A 24634-nucleotide genomic window follows, 5' to 3' on the forward strand; every position below is an offset into this window, starting at 1 on the left:
TTGAACACAAAATCTTTACTAAACATGGTTAAACTTTAAACTAGCTTTTTAACTCTCAAGCGTTTAAAAATCACTCTTTCCTATATAGTTGGTCACCTAAAAACTTGAATCAATGCGCTTTCGGTGAAAATTGGAAACTGCTAAGTCTTTAATACATGCGCTTGTAACCTCTAAGTTAGATAATTGCAACGCGATTTTGTACGTACGGTCTCCCAAAAAATCAGATCCAGCGATTGCAGTATGTATTGAATTCTAACGCTAGATTAGTGAAATTGTCTGGGAAGCATGATCATATATCTCCCGTTTTAATAGAGCTTCAATGGCTGCCCATTGAGCAAAGGGTAGAATTTAAAATTTTATTATATGTCTTTAAAGTAGTTAATGACATTGCTCCGTCTTACCTCAAAGAACCATTTAGAACTTTTTAAACCAACTCGCAGTCTTAGGTCAGGAAACAATAAGCTTTCGAAAACTCGGCCATATAAGTTGAAGTCTTATGGTTATAGGGCATTTTCTGTGTAGTGCGCCCCTCGGTCATGGGATGCATTACCACTAGAGCTGAAGGAATGCGAGTCTGTTGTAAGATTTAAAAAGGCCCTGAAAACATATCTTTTTAGAAAGGCTTATTAATAATTTTTGAACACATATTTTGTTTCGGTTTGTATTTCGTAATTTTGATAAATTTTTAGCACTGGTTTCAGAGTTTTCTTGTATTGATTTTTTTCTCTTTATTTTGAATGTGTATATTTTAGCTAGTGTAGATATTTTTAAATTTGTAAAGCGCTTATGGACTCTAAGGAATAAGCGCTATATAAATAAATTATTATTTATTATTATTATTGAAATTGTAAACATGCTGAAAATTGAATCTGATTGGATGCTTGAAGTCACGTGAACCGTGTCGCACACTACCTGCCTTTCTGAGAAAAGTAAAACTACTTCGTCATCCAGAGTAGAGGAATCTGAATAACAAACCTACATCACTTATTCTAGAAACAAAGATATTTAGAGTCATTCACGCATTTGAAATGTAAAGATGTCGACGAACGGTAGTGTTCTGGATAAAGTTAATGACAGATTCCTGAAAGACGACTCAAAAACAAAGAGATTGACAAACAGAGATCTCAAACGCGTGTGTTTTCTTCTGAAACATGTCCTGACTTCTGAAGTAAAGTCGGACTTGGAATTACTTCTTCAGCTCGAACAATCGTGTTGTGTAAAACATGGCGATGAACAGAGAGTTATAGAATGGCTTTTGGGTATCGTGAACGGAAGAGACTTTGAATTGAACGCTTTTGACTGCTGCGTGGAATGTCCAAATGGTAAGTTTTTTTACAGTCAGAGGACATGAAGCGTGCCCATGCATCTAGAATGCATTATGCAGTTCAGTATTCGATTTTTAACATCATTCTTCGTTTTCTAATATTCCGTAATTATTTTCAAAAATCAAATGAAATCTTGAAATCTGATTGCATTGGCTTATCACAGGCTTTAGGGAATTCTTTGCTTTTTGACGTAAGAAATATTTGCCAACAAATAGAAACCACTCAATGACACTCAAATACCAGCATTTGCGTTCTGTTTTGCTCTGTTCATAATCTTTACATCAATTAACATGGATTTTTGTCCTTTTCAGCACCTTTTTCGTCGGTTTAATTGATCAAATAAACTTTTGAGCGAGTAAAAAAGTCTAAGTAAACAGGTAGAGCGTTAATTTGAATCGAAGCGTCTATAGCGTATCGCCAGGGCGGGAGGAGGGAGGGTGTTGAAACGGGCATACATCTATTGGCCGATCCGTGATGCGGAGAGGAGGACTGGGCACTACTCTGACTGTCAACAATGGCGGACCGTTCGTAGAGGAAGTTCGGCTGACAAGAAGATCTTTCAAAGGTAAATTTAGGCTTGTTTATCTATGTTTTTAGCCAATAAAACAATTTTATTGGTGTTAGAGAATACCCAAAACATAAAAAGAGTTTTTTATTACGAAGAATTCGCCGGTTTTCGTAGTCAAAGAACCATTTTAATAAGCGACTGCCTATGGTTTTTATGCTAGATTTTATATAGCAAATGCGGGCGCAGGGCATTTTTGGCTTTGTTACAATGTTTTCCAAAACCTAGTTTATATTTTTTTGAAATGTTCATATAGTGTTCTACTCATGTGAAAAAAATCAGACTGAGCAAATTTGAGCAAGATTGATTTTTTTACGTCTCAAATTTTGATCAGCAAAGCGCTAGAGAATTTATATAGTATGTACACCTTCCAAAATTGACCTGAAATCGACATACAATTTGTGTCTATCATGCTTTCCCGCCATAATTACAGTGAGCTTGAGTTTGATTTTGGGTTCGTAACGGTGAGTTTTAAGCTTCAAGATGAGTTTCAATAAAGAATCAAATAAAAGACCCCTCTCGACTCCTAGAAAACCACCATCCAAGAAAGGAGCGTATTTTAGCACGCCTGTGAAAATAAAACAAAAATTGAAGGAATTACAGCTTCTTGGAAGCCAAAACGAAAGTTTTAAGATTGCAAATTATAATTCAACATCAAAAACATGTGGTGAAGCGTCAAGCTTAGTGGATACTGTAACAGTTTGTGATGAAGAACGAATACACGAACAGGTCAAACCGATAGATGTTGGAACTACAAATACTACTAGCACACTGCCTAATTTAGATGTTTCTGCCTCGGTGCATGATTTTAGGAATGGAAGTCCATTGCTTGAAGTAGAGTTGCTACTTTATGCACTTGTCAATGTAAGCTTTCCCGAAAATGCTTTCAATTTTAAAGCTAAATCTGCAGAAAAATATGACCCCATCATTCAAGTCATCGATAGAATTTATCAGGTGCAGTTCAAGAATCACGATTTAAGGAATTATTTTCATCGTGCCTATCATAATCTGGTGAAAAACTTTGGAAAAATGAAAGGAATTCTTAGATGGGTCTTTTTCAAAGAAACAATATCAAGAACTGTTGAAAAATTCAATCCCCTTCTAAAAAGTCTTTTGTCTGACAATGTTGGCACACACAATAGCATTGATGAATTTAAAAAGTTTTTGGAAATGGAGTGTTTGCAAATATTGAATACTGATCAGTCGAAAAATGAAGATATTTGTAAGGGTGATCATGATACCTCTCTGGAAATGTCTCAAAATGTATTTACAGTTGAAGAAATTCCTGAACTGCACATCTTTGAACATTTTCCTAAGTGGAAAGCAAACTACAGTCATGACAAAAAGACATGTCATCTGTTCTTTTTTTCTGGAAATGATGGTTATGCTAAAGTTGAAGTAATTATTAACAGAAGTCTAACCTGGCTTATAGCAATAGAAGGCAAAATTAAGTACACAGCAAACTTAGAATGGGCTGATGTCTCAAATTATATCACCAATGTTACTGAACTTCAAAAACTTCAAAAGTTTGTAGAGGTTGTCCATTTGAGCCTTTTGAAGGAACTATACCAAAGGACATCAATCAACCAATTTTTTACACAAAAAGTAAAGAAGCTGCAGCATATGTTGAAACAAATCTCTCTCAATTTCATCAAAAAGTAATCAGATCAACAGGTTGTGTTATATTTCTCCCTGGAGCAGATGAAGTAGTTTGCAACAGTGTATGTGATTTGTGTATGAAAACAGAGCATTATTTAAGGACAAAAAAATCCAGGCTTAATAAAAAGGAAGACAAAGAGAATGTCTCACCTCAAAGTTCACATCTTAACTTCGTTTACATGAATAAAGAGGAATTACTTAGTGTTACTAGAAAGCAGGCAGCAGAGCTAAGAAAACTTCATAAACAAGTGCTACAACTTGAAAAATATAGAGAAAAGATGAGTGGCGTTGGAGAAAAGACTGACAATGACCTAAAATTTATGTTTAACAATCTTAACAAATGTTTAATTTCAAAAAGAGAGAAACTAAACAATCCGGTGTGTCAATGGGAAGGATGTTCTAGTAAAGAGTTTTCAGATGTAGAATGCTTATATAGCCATGTAAAGGAACATATTCCTGAGACTGACAGCACCATTGCTCCCATTGATCGTGTATATACTTGTTTGTGGAAAGAATGCCAAAAAAAATTTTCAAAGAAAAAGCTTCTATTAAATCATATTCGAGACCATACAGGCAGTGCACATGATCAGTTTTTTGAAATTTTGTTAAAGGATCAAGCAAAATCACTGACAATGCCATCAAAACAAATGCGCTGGCATCCTTTGGTAATCAAGTGGTGTTTGAGAATGTATAGTAAATCACATGCTTTGTATGATGATATTAGAGAATCTGGATTCATCAAATTACCAAGTGGCAGAACTTTAAGTGATTACAAGAATTTTTGTTCCCCTCAATCTGGGTGGAGTACAGGTAATATTGCTGCAATGAAAGATAAGATTGAAAAACTCAAACTAAAGAAGTCTGCTAGGATTGGTGCACTAATATTCGACGAAGTGAAAATTAAAGAAGGGCTGGTATTTGACCCCTCCACATGGGAGCTGATTGGATTCACTAACCTTGATACAGATGATGCTATTGACAATGAACGTCCCCCAAATAGCCAGCCAGAAGAAAGACTTGCAACACATGTTTTACAATTTTATTTCAAGAGTTTATTTGCAAAGTTTGAGTTTCCTCTGAGCTATTTTTTAACAAAATCAATCACTGCCCAGAAGCTCAATAGGGTTTTCTGGCAAGGTGTAAGCTTGCTACATGGTTTTGATTTCACTATTTTGCTTTCAATTTGTGATGGAGCTTCTGAAAACAGAGCATTTATAGCAATGAATGGGAACAATGCTACAAAGAGTCAAGGCTGTAATCCCTTTTCAGGCAGGCCTATATTTTTCTTCTCTGACCCACCACATCTCATAAAAAAGCTAAGGAACAATATTTTCAATAGTGGATTTAAAGAAAATCACACACGGTATTCAAGAACACTCAAACTGAACAACAAATATATTTTATGGGACCACATATATTCAGTATATGAACGAGAAAAAAGAAGGCGTCTTTATGCAACACCATTGAGAAGGGCTCATGTTCAGCTTGACAACTGGAGTAAAATGAGAGTAAAACTGGCTGTTAACACACTATCTAAAAAGGTTGCTGAGGAAATGAGAGCTCATGAAAATAATGCAACAGGATCAACACAGGAATATATATCCATATGCCATGATCTCTGGGAAGTATTTGATAGTAGGCAACCACTTGCATCTATTCATGACAATCGAATTACTAGATTAGACAATATTTTATCCTTCTTTGATAACTGGAAAGCCAGTCTACAACAAGTGTTTCCCACCAGATCTGAAGTTTCTAGTCATTTTATAACTTGGCAGACAATGTTTGATTTACAGGTAGATCAACAATGTTCTTCAGTTGTGTAAAATATAATTAACAGGAGATTAGAAGAAAAGCAAACACAAAAACATTGACAATCTTTGCTTTGGTAATAGTACAAACAGTTAATCCATGAAACACTAATTACGAAATAGTTGAAAATAGTACTAATTAAACAATAGAAAACAATGGAATTTGCATGAAATTGTGCTATTTAGTATTGCTAAAGAAAGTTCCACGATTTAATATATTGTTTGCACTCTAAAGTACTGAAGTGATGGATGTTTTTGTGGAATTTTTGAATAATTTTAATATGTCTTCTTGAAATAAGAAATTGGGTAAAAATATAACATTGAAACTGGACTTAATAACATGTAAGCAAGTAAATGTAAAATTGTCAGTTTGTTTTAGCACTGAATCATACTTGCAAAAACATTTACTCAGTGGTAAAGGGGAAACATGTTATTTTAGACTTAAACACTAATTATCTTCACAACTTTTAACATGCAACTATGCCTTCTTGATCTATTTAACTTATAATTACATTTTCAAAACTACATGTAAATATGTCAAATATACGGTTATCATAAATCCTTGATGTCACATACTTATGCACTTCATTTGTAGAAATAGTACTTTTATTACAAGTAGAAAAATTCCAGTTTCATTTTCTTTTTTTCATTTTCTTTTTACAGGTAACCATTAATGCACTTAAAGATCTTCTTCAATATATCAACAGTGCTGCATTTAAAGATGAATTTGGAAATGACCTTTATCTAATTTTAAAAAGATTAAATCAAGATTGTGTTGAGTCATTCTTCTCTGTCCAACGTCAAATGTGTGGTGGTTCTCATAATATGACAGCGTACACTTATGGTTACAACCTGGCAGGCAATATCTCCTTCACAGGGTCAAAGTTAGTGTCAAGAAAGCAAACCAATGTCTTTGAAGTAGAAGAATGTATGAACGTTGCAGCCAATTCAGGCACCTTGCCTAAACGTCAGATGGGTGAAAGTATTTTCAGCAAGATTGTGTGGCCTGTTACATTAACCTGATGTTTGTACATGTAATCATCACTCCCAGGCACTCAGCTTCAGTTTAAAGCTGAAAAAAAAGGAAACACTGATGTTTTCATATAAAAAGCAGTGATACTAGATGGATGAAACTAACAGATGTGAAGAGAAACTATATGAAACATTGAAATCTGTAATTATTGACCATTCAAATCTTTACTTAATACGAAAAACAAAGAGTGTGACATGCCAATATGCCTAAATTTAGCTTATCAGAAGATGCTATTTATTGTTATGTATTGATTGGATGGGCATTCAGATTCACCAGTTGACAGTAAAAAGTTATTTAGTTTAGTACAGTTTTAAAACATACAATATTGCATTTAAGACCAGATAGTTAATAACATAACTTATAGTACACTCAACAAAATTACTCAACTCTTATTTGTCAAGAGGAGTACAATTATAGCGTTAATTGTACTCCGTAGGAGTACCGAATTAAGTCGCTATGGAAACACGGCCAAACTAATGTCAACAGCAGCAAAAAAAGCTGTAAAAACTAATAACAACCAATCTTTTTTATGCATTTCAGTTGTGCCATGGACTGAAAATCGGCCCCCAAATAGACAAAGATGAACGGCGTCGCTTCGCATTTTTTACTGAAATTTTGTTGAGTGAACTATAAACGAAATATCGCCTAAAGGCTCGTGTATTAAAGAACTTTCAAAACATTACGAGTGTCTATTAATTTCCAAATTGTACGGGAAGATCATGCGATTTCCTATACAAATGCTCATAATAATAGTGACAAGCAGAGAATAACCTTATACCATGGACTGACACTATACCTTTTAGAAAATCATTTTGAAAATCATGTCTTAGAAAATAAAAGCTGTTCAACTAATCTCTCCTGAATTCCTTTTTAAATAATGTTGGGTCCCTGTGTCTCTCTACCCTTATTTCATTTAGCAGCTCTAGTACAACAATGCACAACAAATATATATACCTTCTCTGGATATGGAATGTTTAAAGGAAAAGTCTACCTTATCACTGGTAACAGCACAGAAATTTTTTTCTCTTTCCCTTTTCCATCAAATGCAGGTTTTCCTAATGCTTTCAAAAGTTTTGACAATTGTTTCCCAGTCAAATTGTTAAGCAGCTTATGTGGATCAGCAGATTTGCCAATTTCTTCCAAACAATGTGACACAGTGTCAGGGTTACTGAAACCTTCTCTTAATTTGATAATTATTTCGGTAGTTTTGTCAGCTGCACATGCTTCTTTTTGTTTGCATTTTCCAGATTTATTTCCTTTTGGCTTCTTGATTTCTTGCCTTAATGCCACACTTCCTTTCTGGGGTTTTAAATTCATCTTCTCTCGTACAATCTGCTGTTTCGACTTGACAAACATTGAACAAACTCTTTGCATGACAGACACTTGCACTGCCGCTGGGTAATCATTTTTGCAAATCTTCCCCCAAGCATCTCTCAAGGTCTTATTTTCAGACATGTTCTTTAAACAATCGATAATGCTTTGGTCATTAATTGCTGACACAGAGAAAAAGTTCTCAGTAAAATCATGTAAAAGAACAAAGAAAGGAATGACCTCATTGTTAATAACAAAATGGTATTCATCTCCTACTTTTTCATCAGTTCCAAGAGTCTTGATTAACTCTAAAGCTTTTTGTGGTTCAACATATACTTCTGTACTGTCATTATTACTTTGCTTCAAAACTAGGTTACAAGAAGATTTGACGAGGTCTCTTGCTCTCTTCACAGCCCACCCTCCGTGGTAACGAATTGCCTGCAATTCACTTTCATCAGTTGCACCGGACGTTGTAGTAATTATCAGGATTGTTAGATGTTTTACCTTTAACGGTCCAAAAGTGAAAAAGAATGTGCTGAAGAACAGTGTGTGTGTGTTTGTCTGGAGAAATGCCACAATTTCCGATTATTTCGTTCCATTTTTGTTCAACGTCTGCCCTTTCTGGTGAGTCACTTTTCAAAAAGTTTCGTTCGATCCTTACAGAACGTTCCTGTTTTTTCTTAAGCTGGACACCATAAAAAGATGTAAAAGCTGACCTAATGCTCTCAAGCAGCGAAGACACTGTAGGATGAGGTCCTGCATTTTTGATAAAGTTCAATACTTTCTCAGCAACAAATAATTCACGAGAAATGTTCGATTTTTCATCCGATAGTCGAGAACATATATCAACTAATTCGGCTAAAGAGACCTGATCGAAACGCTCTTCACAAAGTTCAGTCGAATCTTCCTCAATATTCACAAATTCTTCAAGATTATCCTCTGCTAAATCATCCGTCAAGTCAAGCGCAAGGAATTCTAAATCCTCTAGCACAGCTTCTGCCATCTTATAGAATCACAAACTCACCGATACTATTGTTGATACTGGCGGGAAAGGATGGCAGAAGCAATATTGTATGTAAATTTCGCTAGTCTAAATTTGAGATGTAAAAAAATCAATCTTGCTCAAATTTGCTCAGTCTGATTTTTTTCACATAAGTAGAACACTATATGAACATTTCAAAAAAATATAAACTAGGTTTTGGAAAACATTGTAACAAAGCCAAAAATGCCCTGCGCCCGCATTTGCTATATAAAATCTAGCATAAAAACCATAGGCAGTCGCTTATTAAAATGGTTCTTTGACTACAAAAACCGGCGAACTCTTCGTAATAAAAAACTCTTTTTATGTTTTGGGTATTCTCTAACACCAATAAAATTGTTTTATTGGCTAAAAACATAGATAAACAAGCCTAAATTTACCTTTGAAAGATCTTCTTGTCAGCCGAACTTCCTCTACGAACGGTCCGCCATTGTTGACAGTCAGAGTAGTGCCCAGTCCTCCTCTCCGCATCACGGATCGGCCAATAGATGTATGCCCGTTTCAACACCCTCCCTCCTCCCGCCCTGCTTGTTTTCTGGGAAACTGGCTATTTTTACGTCGTAATCCTAACAACGTCACAAGCTCGCATTCCTAGCATTGATCAGCAACTGTATAACGGTTTTTAAGTCTTTTTAACCATTTGAGATTTAATGAAATAACGTAACGGAATTATCTATTTTATCGACAAGCAATAGAATTGTGTGTCATCAGCTCAAACAGATTAACGTTTTTTCTATCAGTTACAAACTTGTACAAAAGTAATCCAATCAAATTTCCAAGTTTGGATTTGAATTTGATTTCATTCTCGGAAGATAAGAACGACCAAAAATCTTTTTATGAATTGAATAATGCAGTCTAGCTGGGCACGCGTCATGTCCTGTAACTGTAATAAATATTTGCATATCAAGGAAATCTAATCCACTTGCACGAAGAGTGAAACAGTCATACAACGGTAAGAAAAAACACCTGAATAATTGCAACAGTTCATCAACCGAAAAATATATATTTTCAGAAAATGCTAAAAAAAATATTGTCCACTATCATACGACTCTAACATCGTAATGTCGTAAGTTATCAAAATTATCTTATAGCGGGGCACCCGCATAGGAATGTCACAGTGTGATTTGAAAGCTCGACCAATCAGAAACGCGAGGCACACCGGGCGTGCGACACTTTTAGCGTTACGCGCATGGTTCCCATGCGATGACCACGAAAACTGAGTTGGATAGTTTACCACATTTCTATACCGGGAGCTCCACTATAATTCTATTAGTGAAAAGAATTCTGAGATATTCTTCCAAGTAACAAGTTTGTTTTTGGATTTTGAATCTCAGTGTATCTTTATTACGATTGCATTCTTTAAATTCCTTTACCATTCTTCATTGTCAGACCAAAAACTATTTGTGAACCCCTATAGACAGCTTCTTGTCCATTTGGATTTAAAACTTAACGATGATAATTTGGAAGCTATGAAATTCCTCCTTGCTGATGTCATTCCTGATGGTACTCGTGAATCTAATACTACAGCATTGGAATTCTTTGAAACTCTGGAACACCGTGGAAAATTGAGTGAAAAAGATTTGACTGCACTGAAGATGCTGTTGGAGAAGATACCCAGAAAAGACTTGATGGAAAATCTGAATAGATTCGATTCTGTTCGATCCAAGCCCAAAGGTTTGTCACTATGTAAACTTATTTGTACACCTTTTCAAAAGCTATAGCTAAATATGTTCTAATGTGATGCAGTTTTTGTGTCATTCAGCTAGATTATAGAACAAGGTTCGAATATATTTTGGTTGTTTATACTTGCAGTAATAATAATGATTTAATGTAAACTTAAATTTTTTTTATCCAGTTCCACAGTCGTATGGCCTACGTAATCTACCTGCGGATTATGTGCATCGTCAAGACGACGTCGAAGAAGTAATCAAGCTTTTAAATTCCGGTAAGACATCAATTGGCGTAGTAGACGCCAAAAAGAATCGCCCTTCAACAGGAATACGAGGACGCGAAGTAGTCGGAATCAAAGGCATGGGAGGTATTGGAAAGACTGTACTTGCACAAGCAGTTTGTTGGCAAATCAAGAAACAAAGGCAAGTGGTCTGGTTAACAGTCGGCCAAACCCCCGACATTTTATCGCTTCTGAATACCTTAGCTAATGTTTGGGAAGGCCAACCAGTTGCTCTTAGCGACGTTGCTTCAGCGCAAAATTGGATTCGAAGTAAAAGCTCCGAGATGGACACTCTGGTCGTCTTGGATGATGTGTGGGACGTGAACCATGCCAATGCCTTGGATATTCTCGAAGGATCGTGCCAACTGCTCATTACCACCAGGGTTTCAGACGTCGTAAGAGGTTTACGAGGCTCTCATCTTCATAGACTCGGGCTTTTAGGAAAAAAGCAAGCAAGAGAATTGCTTCTGAAATGCGCTCAAAAGGACTTGGGCTCTTTGTCTGAAGACGTGTGTGTGTTAGTAGAGGATATATTGGAAGAGTGTGATGGATTACCTCTAGCTCTTGCGTTGGTTGGATCAAGTCTTGTCGATGCTTCACTTGACAGTGTCGCAGACTGGCAAGATCGCTTGGAAGGTCTCAAAGAAGCTGATTTGGAAGAGATCCGTTCATGTTTTCCGATGGAGTCGTATCCATACAAGAACCTCCTCGCTGCTATTGAAGTAAGCTTCCGAGCGCTTCCAAGTGTGGGATCTGGCGAACTCTATAACTACAGAGAAAAGTTTCTTGATTTTGCCATTTTTCCTGAAGACAGTGAAATTCCTTCCTACGTCTTGGAAATGTTGTGGAACATCCCAGGAAGGAAAACAAGAAGTATTTTAGAGTTTTTAGAACGTCGCTCACTCATTCAAAACGGAACGACGAAAAACTGTTACATAGTCCATGACATGCTGTTGGATTACATTAGAGGTCGTTTGAAGCTCGAGAAAAGTGATGAATTGGCCTTGGAAAAGGCACACCGGTTTTTATTAGAGAAATACAGGAAAAAATGCGGTGATGGAAAATGGAGTAACGGGCCACGTGACGATAAATACTTCTTTCGCTACTTGGCTTTCCATTTGATCGGAGCTGCAAAAGAAGAAGAACTTGGAGAAGAGCTTCTCGACTTTGCCTGGCTCGAGGTCAAGCTTGAAGTAACGGACTTGGCATCGTTATTGGCCGATTTTGGGCACCTTAACGAGAGCACCAATAGCAAGGAAGAGTTAAGACTGTTAAAATCCTCCTTATTGCTTTCTTCGAACGTTATTTCATCGTGTAAGAACCAATTGGGTGTACAGCTTCTTGGCAGGCTGATGTGCTACACTGACAACGAGAAGATAAAGGCGTTACTGGCCCAAGTAAGTGAAAACAAGAATAAAAACACAACGGCTATATTGCCCTCGAGATGGTGTCTGACCCCTCCAGGAGGACCCTTGATGCATACAACCAATGGCAGAAGCAGTACTATCCTTGCTATAATCGTCACTCCAGATATGAAACGAGTCATAACTGGAGGTGCAGATGCAACGATTCGATTTTGGGACTACGAAACGGGGAAGGAACTTGACAAAATTACAGGCCATAAAAGCATGGTGTATGCTTTGTCTTTGTCGTATAGGAACAACTTACTTGTCTCGGGATCTTTTGACAACACGGTAAAAGTCTGGGACACCGACAGCTTGCAGGAAAAAAGTACTTTAACTGGACACTCTGACTGGATAAGCGGTGTTCTGATCACCTCGTCCACGATAAAAATCATTTCATCTTCTTATGATAGTACGATCATATTATGGGACCTTAATCAAGCTCTTCACACCTTCACAGGACATGAAGGTAATGTCAGAGGCATCGCAATGACTCCAGATGAACGGCGTTTAGCATCCGCGTCACAAGACAAAACAATAAAGATCTGGAACCTTGTTTCTTTTGAACTTGAAACGACATTACGTGGGCACTCTGATACAGTGTATGCAGTATCTATAAGTCCCAATGGCAAGTATGTGGTTTCTGCATCAGGGGACACCTTGGTAAAAGTTTGGGATATCGACGAAGGAACCGAGATCAGAAGTATGATTGGGCATACCAGCGACCTTTTTACTGTATGTATGACACAAAATGGGAAGAATGTCATTTCTGCTGGAGATGACAAGACAGTAAAGGTGTGGTCTTTTGCTACTGGCGAGGAGCTTGCGACCTTAAGAGGGCATAGTGAATCCATCAGGGTTGCTACTGTTACACCGAATGGAGCTGCAATCGTTTCAGGGTCAGAAGACCGCACCTATAAGATATGGAATTTAAGCTCGCTACAAGATGTTCCGGCTTTTATTGGTCATAAACAAGGAATAAATAGCTTGGATGTGTCACGGGATGGACGTCTCTGCGTCACAGCATCAGAAGACTCATTACTAAAGGTGTGGAATTGTGAAGAGTTCAAAGAGGTTTGTGCTCTATCTGGTCACGAAGGAGGCGTCCTCGCTGTCACACTACACCCTAATTACCCTTTTGCAGTATCCGGAGGGAATGACTGCACCATTAGAATATGGAGTGTTGAAGGTTTCCATGAAACAAATTGCCTCAGAGGTCACCAACATCCAGTCCAAGTGGTATCTTTTAATGAAGATGGGAGTGCTTTTGTAACAGGAGGTAGAGATAACACGATTGGCGTGTGGGATTGGGCCAGTAAGAGTATCCATGCCTGGCTGAAGGCTCCTATATTTGATATTACCCACATAACTATGAACACTCACTGCCTCCTGGTGGGTAACAATCGACACGCTGTTTGGGAATATGCGGTTGACCAAGAAAAGGCCGCAAAGATCATGAAGCTTGGAGATATCGATTTGCTGAAAATGATAAAAGAAAGAAAGCGATGCGAGGAAGAAAATGGCTCTTTTGTTGGAGACCCCTTACAAGGAACAAAAAGAGAAATTCCAAATAGATGTGTTCCATCTTTTTGTTCATTGTTCACGTCTTCGGTGTCCATTGGACCCGACAGTAGAAGTCATCCTACCCTGTTGATTAGAGATGGAACGCGGCTCTTGCTTGGAAGTGTCATGAGCACTATGCCATTGCGTTTCTTAGATGTTGAAACAGGAATAGACAGTGGTCTCCAGATTGATAAAAATGGGAAAACGCTCGTCACCGCTCTTGCTATGTGCACTAATGAAAAGGAAGTGCTTGTTGGTACAGATCAAGGGAACATCATAAGAATCGAACTAGATTCGAAAGAGATTTTACAAACGTATGAACAGAAACAAGTTTCTGGATTCTCCGAGAACGCATCTGTTACGGGGCTTGCCACATCAGAAGATGGAAAATTCTTCCTCTCAGGAAACTCTGACGGAAAACTGTTGCTTTGGAATGTTGAAAATGTTGAAGGAAAACTTCTCAAATCCTGCCAGCTGAGAATCAGTGGCGTTTGTTTTTTAAAGGAGGACAGTTTTGCTGCTGCTGACGAGAACGGGTATCTTCACGTTGTATCGAGCGTTGGCCCAAATCTCTCCATTCTTGCTCACGACACCGCTGTAACAGCTATTACATCACGTGGCATTCCCTCAGAAAACAGCACTCGATATCTCGCTACAGCCGCATTGGGAACTTTGAAAATTTGGAGTGTGAGTCAGCATGGTTGTGCATTAAATTGCGATCGTCAAATCAGTTGTTCGGGTCACAACATAAGAACAGTTCACTTTCTCTCAAACTGTGCATCGCTCCTTACTGGCTCCGATGATAACGTTGTTAGGCTGTGGGACGTGAAAAATACAAATATTTTGAAGACATTTGAGGCCCAGAGCTTTGGCATTAACTATGTGTCTAGCATCAAAGACAGGGTGATCGCTTGTTTTGATGATTGTTCTGCAATAACCTGGTCTCTGGAGACTGGAAACTTGTTATTTCGAAGCCAAGGGCATTATGGGCGATACCACGTGACACTTCCGCTGAGTAACCAAGCCATCACAGATGGTTTTCACTATACGCTGAAACGCTGGAGTACTGAACAAGGCACGTGTTGGTACGAACTGCCGGAACCGTTGGCGGAATATCAGCATTCGAATGAAGTTACTGCTCTAGCAGTTACGTGTGATAGGAGTCTTTTGGTCACGGGGACTCGAGACAAGATGCTCAAGTTATGGATGGTAGACAGCGGGCAATGTTTGAGTGAGTTCTACTTGGAGCATAGTGCACAGGTGATCGCTTGCAGTGCTGAAGGACGCATCTTTGTTGGACTAAGTGACGGGCAGCTTTGCTTCATGAAATTACGAAGTAAAAAATAATGCTACTTTAGAGATCAAAACTTATCAACTAAAAAGCAGATTATTAGTATAACCCTACGAAAAAACAATAATCACCCAATAGTTTTAACCATTAGAAAAAAATAACTTCATATTTATCAATTGAAATTTATTGCTTTATTTTGCGATTGATAGGCAAATTATACAAATTGCTCTATTTAATTCGTGAATGCATGTCAAAAAGGTTTCATAAACCCCAACTATTAGTAATCTGAATATAGAAAATATAGTGTATAAAGTGTGTGTAAGTTATACAAAGAGTGCAAATAAAGATGCTTTAACAAATAAAAAACATCGCTTGCACAATGTTTACTAGTATATCCGGCCACAGAAATGACCAGAATCAATAATACTTTTAAGTAATTATGAACGTTATCTAAACTTTTACCACTATTTGGAATTTTCTCGCTTTCCGATTGGTCTAGAGCCGGGGGAAATAGGAGGTTACATCGTTAAATTAATTACATCAACGAATCCATCACGCGCGCTTTCTAAACCCCGTTTTTCATTCCAGTTTTACCCTTGTTTTTGTAGTAAAAGTTTTAATTTTTTGTGCAAAAAAAAAAAAAAAAAAAAATCCTCCAGTTTTCTTGGTATGTCCTCTTATCTACCACTTTTTTCGTCATCTAGCCATCAAAATGTTGTGGATTCCCTCGGCTACGCCTCGCTAGGTGACGAAAGTCGTGGTAAATAAGCGGACATACCACGGAAAACTGGGGGAAATTGGTTAAAGACAAGCTACCTTACATCTGCTCCAAAACATTTAATATCCAATTATCAAATTTATCTAAGATTTAAGAATTTCTACTAGATTCTAAACGTTTTTCCCTGTCCTAAGTAAATTATTAGTACTGTAAAAATCAGAGTCATTTATGACCCTTTCAAATTGGCTTTGGTTACCCCAGAACGACCCCCTCTCAATAAAATAGGGCTTAGGTGTAGTGCATAGTAAAAACCGACCACAAAAAATTTATTGAAATTGTCAATTCTTCTTACTGAAGAATACTGAAGTGCGGTGCAATGTTCCAAGCGTGAATATAAACCCGACTTAGCCAAAGAAAGCAGACATTTCTGTGATGTACCAATCAGGTAGAAGAACGAAATTAGACATGCGCACTTCTTCACGGGAGTAACCAATGAATGACGAACGTATTCCCCATTCTAGTACATACTGCACCGCACGACCTCCATCCAATCCATAGCTATCCTCAACCACTACTCCTTTCAACCACTGCAAGAAGTCATCTACGAATCCTACACTCGCCATTGGATTCCAACTTCTGAGGGCTGATTGAATCGCGGGTGGACATAACATTCTAGGATTCTTCACTTGGTACGGGATCTCGTTCTGCGTGACCCGAGACACTTGCTTCAACGTCGGGCCATCCCGGATGCCGTATATGACCTGTTTCATGTTCGCGGCATACATATGATACCACCAATTACGGAGCTTGTACATTGAGAACTTCCATTCATCTTGGCCCGTGTAAAAGTCGGGGCAAAGCTTGCACTCCACGTACTCGTCCTATTGGTTAGAAATGATTTCATATAACTATCAATAACATAACTTAGACTAGCCTGTGACCGGCTTAGTTGAAAGTGGTTTATTTGATATGGGGGGAGGGGGGGTCGGGGGGTCGGCTTTTTCGCTGTTTTCGGCGGAGTTGAGGGAATTAACTGGAAAACATAGCAAATCTCTCAATACGGTCTTCGCCCTTTGTCTGCTTGCCTGGAAATGCAATATTGGCTAACATTGAGAGCAGTAGAAAAGGGAGGGTTGTCAAAGAATCACATTGCAAAGTGGGAAAGTGATCAAGAAAAGAGTCTAAATGATCTAATAAAGCAAGGATTTTAGGGAAATTGGTCTTCGTGGTCCCCCGAAGTACCCCCAAAGATTTTCCGAACTCTGCCGCGACGAGCTGTCGAAACCGGGCCAAATGGTCGCCGAAAAAGCGAGTGAAAGTGACACTGGACGTACTTTAATTAAGCTTAACTATATGTTTTATTCTAACAGGGAATTCAATCGTATAAAAAGCTTTTGTCATCATATATAACGCTTACATTTTCAGCAAAATCAACTTGAGCTCTGGTTAGCACAAGATGGCGGCCACCAAATTTGCCTCTTCTAACACTATAGAATCCTTGTCTTCCGTCGACTTTTCGATCAGCCGGCTTGCCTTGCGATTTACCGGGCTCTAGCTTTGATATCAACTCTTCAAACTTTAATCCCATGAAACTAATCATCTTCAACTCTTCATCTCGGTTTTGACAGCCTAGTTTAGGTTCTTGTGGGGGTCCTACCGTCTCAGTAAAGTCCTTCACGCTACTGATGTAGATTGTACCGTTGTACTTGATAGCGTACATTTTCCATGGCTGTTTATAGTTTCCATCAGTGTCAAACAGAGTTGCAAGAAGCCTTCTCATTGCTCCTACTGTGAAAACAAACTCTGCATCCAATCTAAAAAAATCAGTTACATAATACATTAATATTTATTATCTAGAGATCTTATTCCATTGAATAAAGTATCGTGATGTCGAATTTTTTTTGGAATTTTACTTAATAAATGATAATTATTCATTCGTCTCATGCTTGAGAGTCATTTGAAGAGGACCACGACGTTTGGACTGCAAACTGCTAGTCTTCAACAGGCGATGGTGTAAACTGGATGGTGCAGTGTCTCTTATATATAACGCTCTGACCATCTGCGTCGTGATTGGATGGTCGGTTCTTATGCTTTTGTGAATATTGAATGGGTAGAACTGTGGTGAAATAATGATAGATGTGTTGATCATCACAGTGAATGAGCGATCTAAGCGAACGCTGTAAAGAAAGACTTGAAAAAATGATTTCAAGCTTCAACGGGGATCGAACCCATGACCTTCGCGATAAGTGTGAATATTGAATGGGTAGAACTTTGGTGAAATAATGATAGATGTGTTGATCATCACATTCAATATTCACACTTATTGCATAAAGTGGCTTGATGAACCCAACAAAAATGACCGCTCGCCAACAAGATTGGCTTCATAGCAGTTGGTAGAGCATCGCACCGGCATCGCGGAGGTCATGGGTTCGATTCTCGTTGAAGCTTGAAATCATTTTTTCAAGCCTTTCTTTACAGCATTCGCTTAGATCTCTCATTCACTTTGATGATCAACACATCTATCATCTCTTATGCTTCAACGCTCATAGGCTATTCAAACCGTTTGACTTTTGGAATGAAAACGTCTGCATTACAACAGCGGACGAAGGAACACGGACACAAGATAAGTAAACAAGTATAACGTTAATTTAATTCAAATAATCGAAAGGGAAAAAAACCTATAGAAATCCAACCACATTCGGTGTCCTAGTGCCTTGGTCAAATCAACGCAAAATTCACCGAAAATTGTTCTAAAACCTGTAAAACCCACGAAGAGAAGTAGAATAGCCAGCAAACTCTCAGAATATTTTTTAGTACGAATTAACACATATTATATCTGAAAACCAGGCCATTTTAGATTAAACTGTTTCGCTAGGAGCAAATTTTGTTGAATTTTCTATTGGATTTGGCGATTAAAGCAGTGCATAAACAAGCAATGACGTCATAGTGAACTAGGGCAATATCTCCTATGAAACAATCTGTGCGGAGACTAGATAAATTTTTATTTTTACTTCAATAAATATGTGTATAGATTTAAGAAAAAAAGAAAGCAGTGGATCTCTGAAAATATATTTGGCGTAATAGTGATTATTTTTATTCGTAATAACAGAAAACGCGCTGTCAGCGAAAGTGTTCCCACTCTGATCGACTTCGGCCGTTTCTATTATGGCTATTTAAAATAACTTACCGTTTCCCTGGACCACTGCTAGTTTTTGATATTGTATTTTTGTTTAAAACAATCCAATACAGCAAGGAATCAAGCGGTCGACCATCTTTCTCCGATGGATCGAAACCAGCTGTCAGATCACTGCCGTATTTGCTATTGTAGTTAGGAATCAAACTACGCAGTTCTCTTTCGTCGTTGTTGTAGAAGTTCCCTTGAGCATCGATCGAATATGATCCTCTTGGATCAGACCACGAAAAATCGTTCTTCAATTTATTTTGAACGTAGCTTTCAGGCCGTTTTACAAAGTATTTTTGGTCGTGATTCCCCGCAGCCATCGTATTTCCGGTTACTTAAAACAAGAGTTCTAGCAACTAAATATTTCCCAGAACAACTCAAGCTATGATTCTTGAAACTGAAACTGAAACTGAAACTGATTCTACGAAACTACGTAGCTGAGACTACGAAAAGTTCTCATGCGCTTTACGCCAATCTTTGCAAAAAAATGCCTTCTGTCAAGGGATGATATAGCTAGGGTATGGAAAATTACGATCCAAAAGAAGACGTTTATCGCAAGCATAAGTCCTACCGTGGTTAGTTATTCTATTTTTTTCTTTAGTTATGAATAAAAAAACCGGAGTCGACCATCTCCCAGACACGAATGCTGAAGCGCCGTATCAGGTAGGTATGGTATGGTTTAGGAATGATTAAATGGCCGGCTATCGGTCACTTACTATTTTCATAATGCTGGGTTTCACTACACTTAATTTCCTGTCTAGTGGAGAATGTTAATGAGCTGAATAAATGGTTGAAAGCACATGGTGGTCAGTGTTTGACCACCATTTGGAGCAGATAATGATAAATCAAGCAATAGGAATGACTAAATGGCCGGCCTATATGGGCGGCAGCAGGCCGAAATCGAACAAATTCATGGACTATAGTCCATGCCGAGAGAAAATGAACTAAGACAAGGAATCTCTAGTATTCATGCTTGTAATCATCATAGGCACTGTGTGATGCTATTTTTATGATCACATTTGCCGTAGTTTTTTTTTTTTTTTTTTTTTTTTTTTCCCTGCACGCGCACTACTGCGCGAACCTTACGCTGTCTGGGCGTGCAGAAAGACAAACGACAAAATAAATGATTCTAAAAATAGCATAATTAGAATTGCACGAAAGAGTGCTCATGATGGGGCGCAGGGATTCCTTCTCTTAGTTCATATTCCCTTGTCCATCATACTTTTTATCAAAAAATGGTCGAAAATGACCTATTTTGCATAATTCTCCCATTGCCCACACCTTTCCATTCCCCAAGGAATTGCGTACTACGACTGGACCGCCTTTTGCGAGGAAAACAAAAAAACCTTATTTGTCCATTAAGTTTATTTTTATCTCTTTTATTCATGTGTTGTGTATTTTTAATTTTCCTTGACAAAAAACATTACATAACATTTCGATTTTGAAAAAGGTCCTTTCACTGGATGTGAAATAATCATGGTCTAATGGAGTTCACATCCAGTAAAAGGACTTTTGAAGCTGCTACTGAATCATATTCCTACATTAAATTTCTTTTTGTCTAAAAAGAAAACGAAAGGAAATCTTTAAATTTCATTTCTTCGTTTTTCTTTTTTCATTATCGAAAAGTTAAAGATATTAAATAAAATAGATTAAAAAACAAAACAAAACATAAAAAGATATAACTAGCTAAAAACTAGTGTGAGCTGCGTCGGTGTTTCTAATGAAACAAAGTCAAAGGACTCCGACGAAGGACTAGCGTCCGAAACGTCAGTAAGTTTTTTCATCTTTTCACGGTGTATAATTTACCTTTTCATCATTACTGAAAACAAAACATAATGGACGAATATAGTTTCGCCGGATGATTATAAACTTCAAAGGACCTTTCACTGGATGTGAACTTGTTGCAAGCCAAAACCATTGATGCATTTATTTGAGAATGTATAAATAGGCCAGTCTACAGACGTACTCAAATCATTTTTTAACTCACAAGATGAACTGCTTTCTCAGCCGAATCAGAACAATTGTATATAACTGAGGGGTTTTACTCCCTGTGGTATATTGACCTTTGTTGCGCCACAGGCAGTCCTTACATAAATTGAATAGTCTATGATAAACACATACATCATATATATACATATGTATTGAACATACACATAAAATATTACTCGCCTTTTCTATTTCCACTTGAATAGCATTGATACGCGGTGATACCGTACAGAATAACCATCCGTTTTGGAGAAAAAAGCTTACGTTTTACCCTTTACGATATTTATGGTAACTGCACAACTGCTCTCTTTTTCTATTTCAGCATGTGAATCTGGTGTGCCTACAAGTGAGGGGGTTTCGATCGTCTTTTTGATCTATTTCTTGATAAAGATGAATAGCAAAATAAGTAAAATTAATTTACAGATTCTCTTAACTGCTTTCCTCTCAAAAAAGTTGTTTTTCATTAATTTCTAAAAATAACTGCACCAATGGAGTTCTTAAAGTAATATTACATTTTTTGCATTGATTTTAAGTTAAAATACTAAAGTATTTTATGTCTCGATCCGACACTCCACCTAAAAAGAGTCCAATCCAAATGATTAGATCCAGATTCGGATTTTCCACAATTTTGGAATTTTAAGCTAAATCTACCAAATTCTTAAAGAGCAACTGAAATAGGTATCAATGGTGTGATCTGTTTTAGTTTTGTCGTAAAAAAAGTCAACGTTATATACGAGCATCAAATTTATCAGACTGTAAGCCACTTGTATAAGCCATTACTCACACCTTCCACTCCCCCAACGAATTGGGTACAACTGGACGTTTACTAACCAAAACCTAAACAATATTCGTCCATTATTATATTCGTTCGAATTTAACTGATCGACATCCAGTTTGCGATCTAAACTTTAAAGTTGTGGCGCGTATCCATATCCAAACACGGCCTAATTGAAAAAAAACGTCATCGCCAAAGGCGATAGGCGATAGGTCAATCCGACATGGAAATGGTTTCGTTGAATACAAAGAACATCGAATCAGTCTCAGCACTAAGGTCCATACTCTTGACGAGGGTAAGAAGCAGAAACACAAGTCCTTCCAGCTAGTCTTGGATCTTGGAATGACATATATCCTATCGCTTTTCGCCTATTGCCTATCGCCTTTGGCGATGACAACGTTTTTGAATTAGGTGTATACACGAAGTCGTGAACTCGCAACCGTGTTGCGACACAAGGTGCAAGAGTTTTTACACGGTGCAACTGAGACACTATCGTTGCGAAGACTGCAAAAGTAGAAACGAATTAACTTTTTTCTATCATTTAAAAGGACGAGATAAAAAAGTTTGTCATATGGTATATATTTTCTCTTCACCTTTATATCTTTCACTTTTTTCTCTGTCTTTCTTTGGCCGAACTTGTTTATAGTTTTCTTGGTTGGATTCTCTATTTGGCGATTAGGCCTTCGTCGAACTAACCAGCTTTGGAAACTTCCCTACATATAGCTACCGTGAAACGCTTGAAAAAACTGAACTGGGAAGATATTATTTTTTTGGATCAACTTATATTGCTGTTTCTCAATCAGCTGATAAAAGTTATTGCATCTCATTATCTGCTTAAAGGTTGTTAAAACAGTGAGCATTATGTGCTGTGAACCAGAAAGAATTCTTTTGAAAACTTGTAAATCAGCTGATAACATTTCGTCAACACAGGAAATGTCGTGAAACTTTCAGCTGCAAGGAGTTACAAGACAAGATTGCATTCCAGCATGACTTCTCACTTATAGCTACATTCTAAACCAATCAAAATACAGTATTCCACGTGCACCATACATGGTACCATTATAATTGGAGGAAATGGGATGATTGACAGAAAAATATGAGGTGATCAAGGTAGTTTTGATAACCTTCGCTTGCCTTTGCATTCATTCTATTCACAGAACGAGCTCAGATAGAAAAGTTGGGTGAAAAAAGGTAAGTTTGCGAGTAAAAACCTTCCAGTTGAGAACATTTACGAACATTTAGTGAATAGTAAGCTCAAAAACTAAAATTCTAGGAGGAATATATGTTATAATTTTACCTAAAGATTTTTAACGTTCATCTCTAAATATGTATGGAATTGCAACGCAAAGTCGTTTACAAACCTGTTAAAGTTCATGCCACTTGACTTGAATTGTGTAGTTATGAACTTCTGTCTAGGTATAATATATCAGAAGCGTTATACTCTTGTAGTTCTCGAAAATAAATTGTTCAGGTTACTGAAATATTCTTTTAGGGTGAAAAATTCGTTGTTAATCATAGGCAGAAAGTAGTACTAAATGTTTTGATAACATCGTTCTAAGAACGATTATTATTTCTGATTTTTTACTGCTTAAGGAAACTTGTCCTATCATACATGGACTATATTGCGGCTGTAAGAGGCCCTTAGCTCTATCAGGGCTTCAGTTCGAACCCGTTGAGCTGTGGCACTGTTGTACTTGCGGTAGTGAACAGATAACCGAAGTTTTTATCTCCAGTATTTGAACCACCGTAACATAAACACGTTTTCTCTCTCATTTCCAGGTACATGGCCTCAAGCAAGATCCATGAAAGTGTAGCTTGGTCTGGTCAACTACTGAACAGAGTAATTCATATTAACACACGATCCTTGAGCAAGTTCTAAAAATTGTTTCCCAAAAACCATTTCATTGTTGGCACCGCTTTTGGTTTGAATTTATCTTTCACGCTTTACTTGCTCGAGTTATCAATGTCTTGTTTAATATTAAGGGGTTGTTTGGTTGTTCCTAAATCGAATATGGAACAATAAGAAATAATTGACCTGCAATGAGCATTTCTAAAATATATCATTTACAATTTGGTTCTGCGTCTATTGCAAGTCAAAATAACACTAGCTTAGGTCTAGGATTAGAGGAGCTTTGAGCATGCAAAGCACTAACAGATGTATAGGAGAAGCTACCACGTTTAAATGTAGGTGGGTTTAGTGTTTTTGACTGGCATTTGCCAGGGTCAATTGGCCAAATCTAGGGTTAGTTTTTCCAATTGGCAACGCTGGACATCACTGGAGACGAGCTGGAGATGACCTGGATCAACAAATCTAATAAAATGCGTCTTGCTTGATTTAAAATGGAGGATTTGTTATTTGTTTTTTATGCAATGCTGTCCGGTTTTGGTTTTTTTTTTTTACTCACACACAAACTTAAACTGCGCCTAGGGTTTTAGTTCGGTCTTTCGGTTCTAAGGTTAGCGCCGGCCATGTATTACAGTGACACGAGTGAACGGTCACTTTTTCTCTCCACGATAGCGAGGGGGAAAGTTACTGGTTGCTTGGTTACCTGCAACATCAATAACTTTGGCACAGTCAAGGTTTGACCATGACCTTGTTTTTGGCTTCCCTTTTCTCGGCTCTGGACTCACGAACGGAAAAGGGGCGGTCTTGGATTATAGTAAATAGTAAATTAGACGTACCATTCTAAATTTATGATTGAAATTGCAAACAGTTTGGCATAGAATTGGGATATTCTTTCTTTCTTTCTTTCTTTCTTTCTTTCTTTCTTTCTTTCTTTCTTTCTTTCTTTCTTTCTTTCTTTCTTTCTTTCTTTCTTTTTTCTTTCTTTCTTTCTTTCTTTCTTTCTTTCTTCCTTTCTTTCTTCCTTTCTTTCTTCCTTCCTTCCTTCCTTCCTTCCTTCCTTCCTTCCTTCAGGCTTGCTTGCTTCCTTCCTGCGATCCTCAGTCCATCTCTTCCTTCCTACCTTCAATCCCTTCCATCCATTTTTTCTTTCTTCCCTTTATCTATACGTTTCTTTCCA

The 24634-nt window shown here is 37.6% G+C and overlaps 2 protein-coding genes and 1 long non-coding RNA gene across 3 annotated transcripts; 2 read left to right on the forward strand and 1 right to left on the reverse strand.

Moving 5' to 3' along the window:
- Positions 1 to 851: 851 nt before the first annotated feature.
- LOC148906181 (uncharacterized) lies at positions 852 to 15565 on the forward strand. The gene is made up of 3 exons (XM_089039312.1): positions 852 to 1322; positions 10133 to 10417; positions 10599 to 15565. The coding sequence occupies exons 1-3, from the start codon at positions 1037 to 1039 to the stop codon at positions 15005 to 15007; spliced, it is 4980 nt and encodes a 1659-aa protein (XP_088895438.1). The 5' UTR covers positions 852 to 1036; the 3' UTR covers positions 15008 to 15565.
- Positions 15120 to 19183, reverse strand: LOC116308786 (decapping and exoribonuclease protein). Its single transcript, XM_089039313.1, has 3 exons — positions 18857 to 19183; positions 17087 to 17483; positions 15120 to 16550 (listed from the first exon to the last, which is right to left on the reverse strand). The coding sequence occupies exons 1-3, from the start codon at positions 19168 to 19170 to the stop codon at positions 16074 to 16076; spliced, it is 1188 nt and encodes a 395-aa protein (XP_088895439.1). The 5' UTR covers positions 19171 to 19183; the 3' UTR covers positions 15120 to 16073.
- Positions 19184 to 19275: 92 nt separating this feature from the next.
- Positions 19276 to 23952, forward strand: LOC116308788 (uncharacterized). The gene is made up of 4 exons (XR_004198543.2): positions 19276 to 19368; positions 19452 to 19513; positions 22542 to 22802; positions 23391 to 23952. It is a non-coding gene; the product is annotated as an uncharacterized LOC116308788 (long non-coding RNA).
- The last annotated feature ends 682 nt before the right edge of the window (positions 23953 to 24634 follow it).

The sequence above is a fragment of the Actinia tenebrosa genome, unplaced genomic scaffold (genome assembly GCF_029948245.1).
Source record: "Actinia tenebrosa isolate PJP-AT-01 unplaced genomic scaffold, QUT_ActTen_1.0 PGA_scaffold6__47_contigs__length_16458017, whole genome shotgun sequence".
Classification (NCBI taxonomy): Eukaryota; Metazoa; Cnidaria; class Anthozoa; order Actiniaria; family Actiniidae; genus Actinia; species Actinia tenebrosa.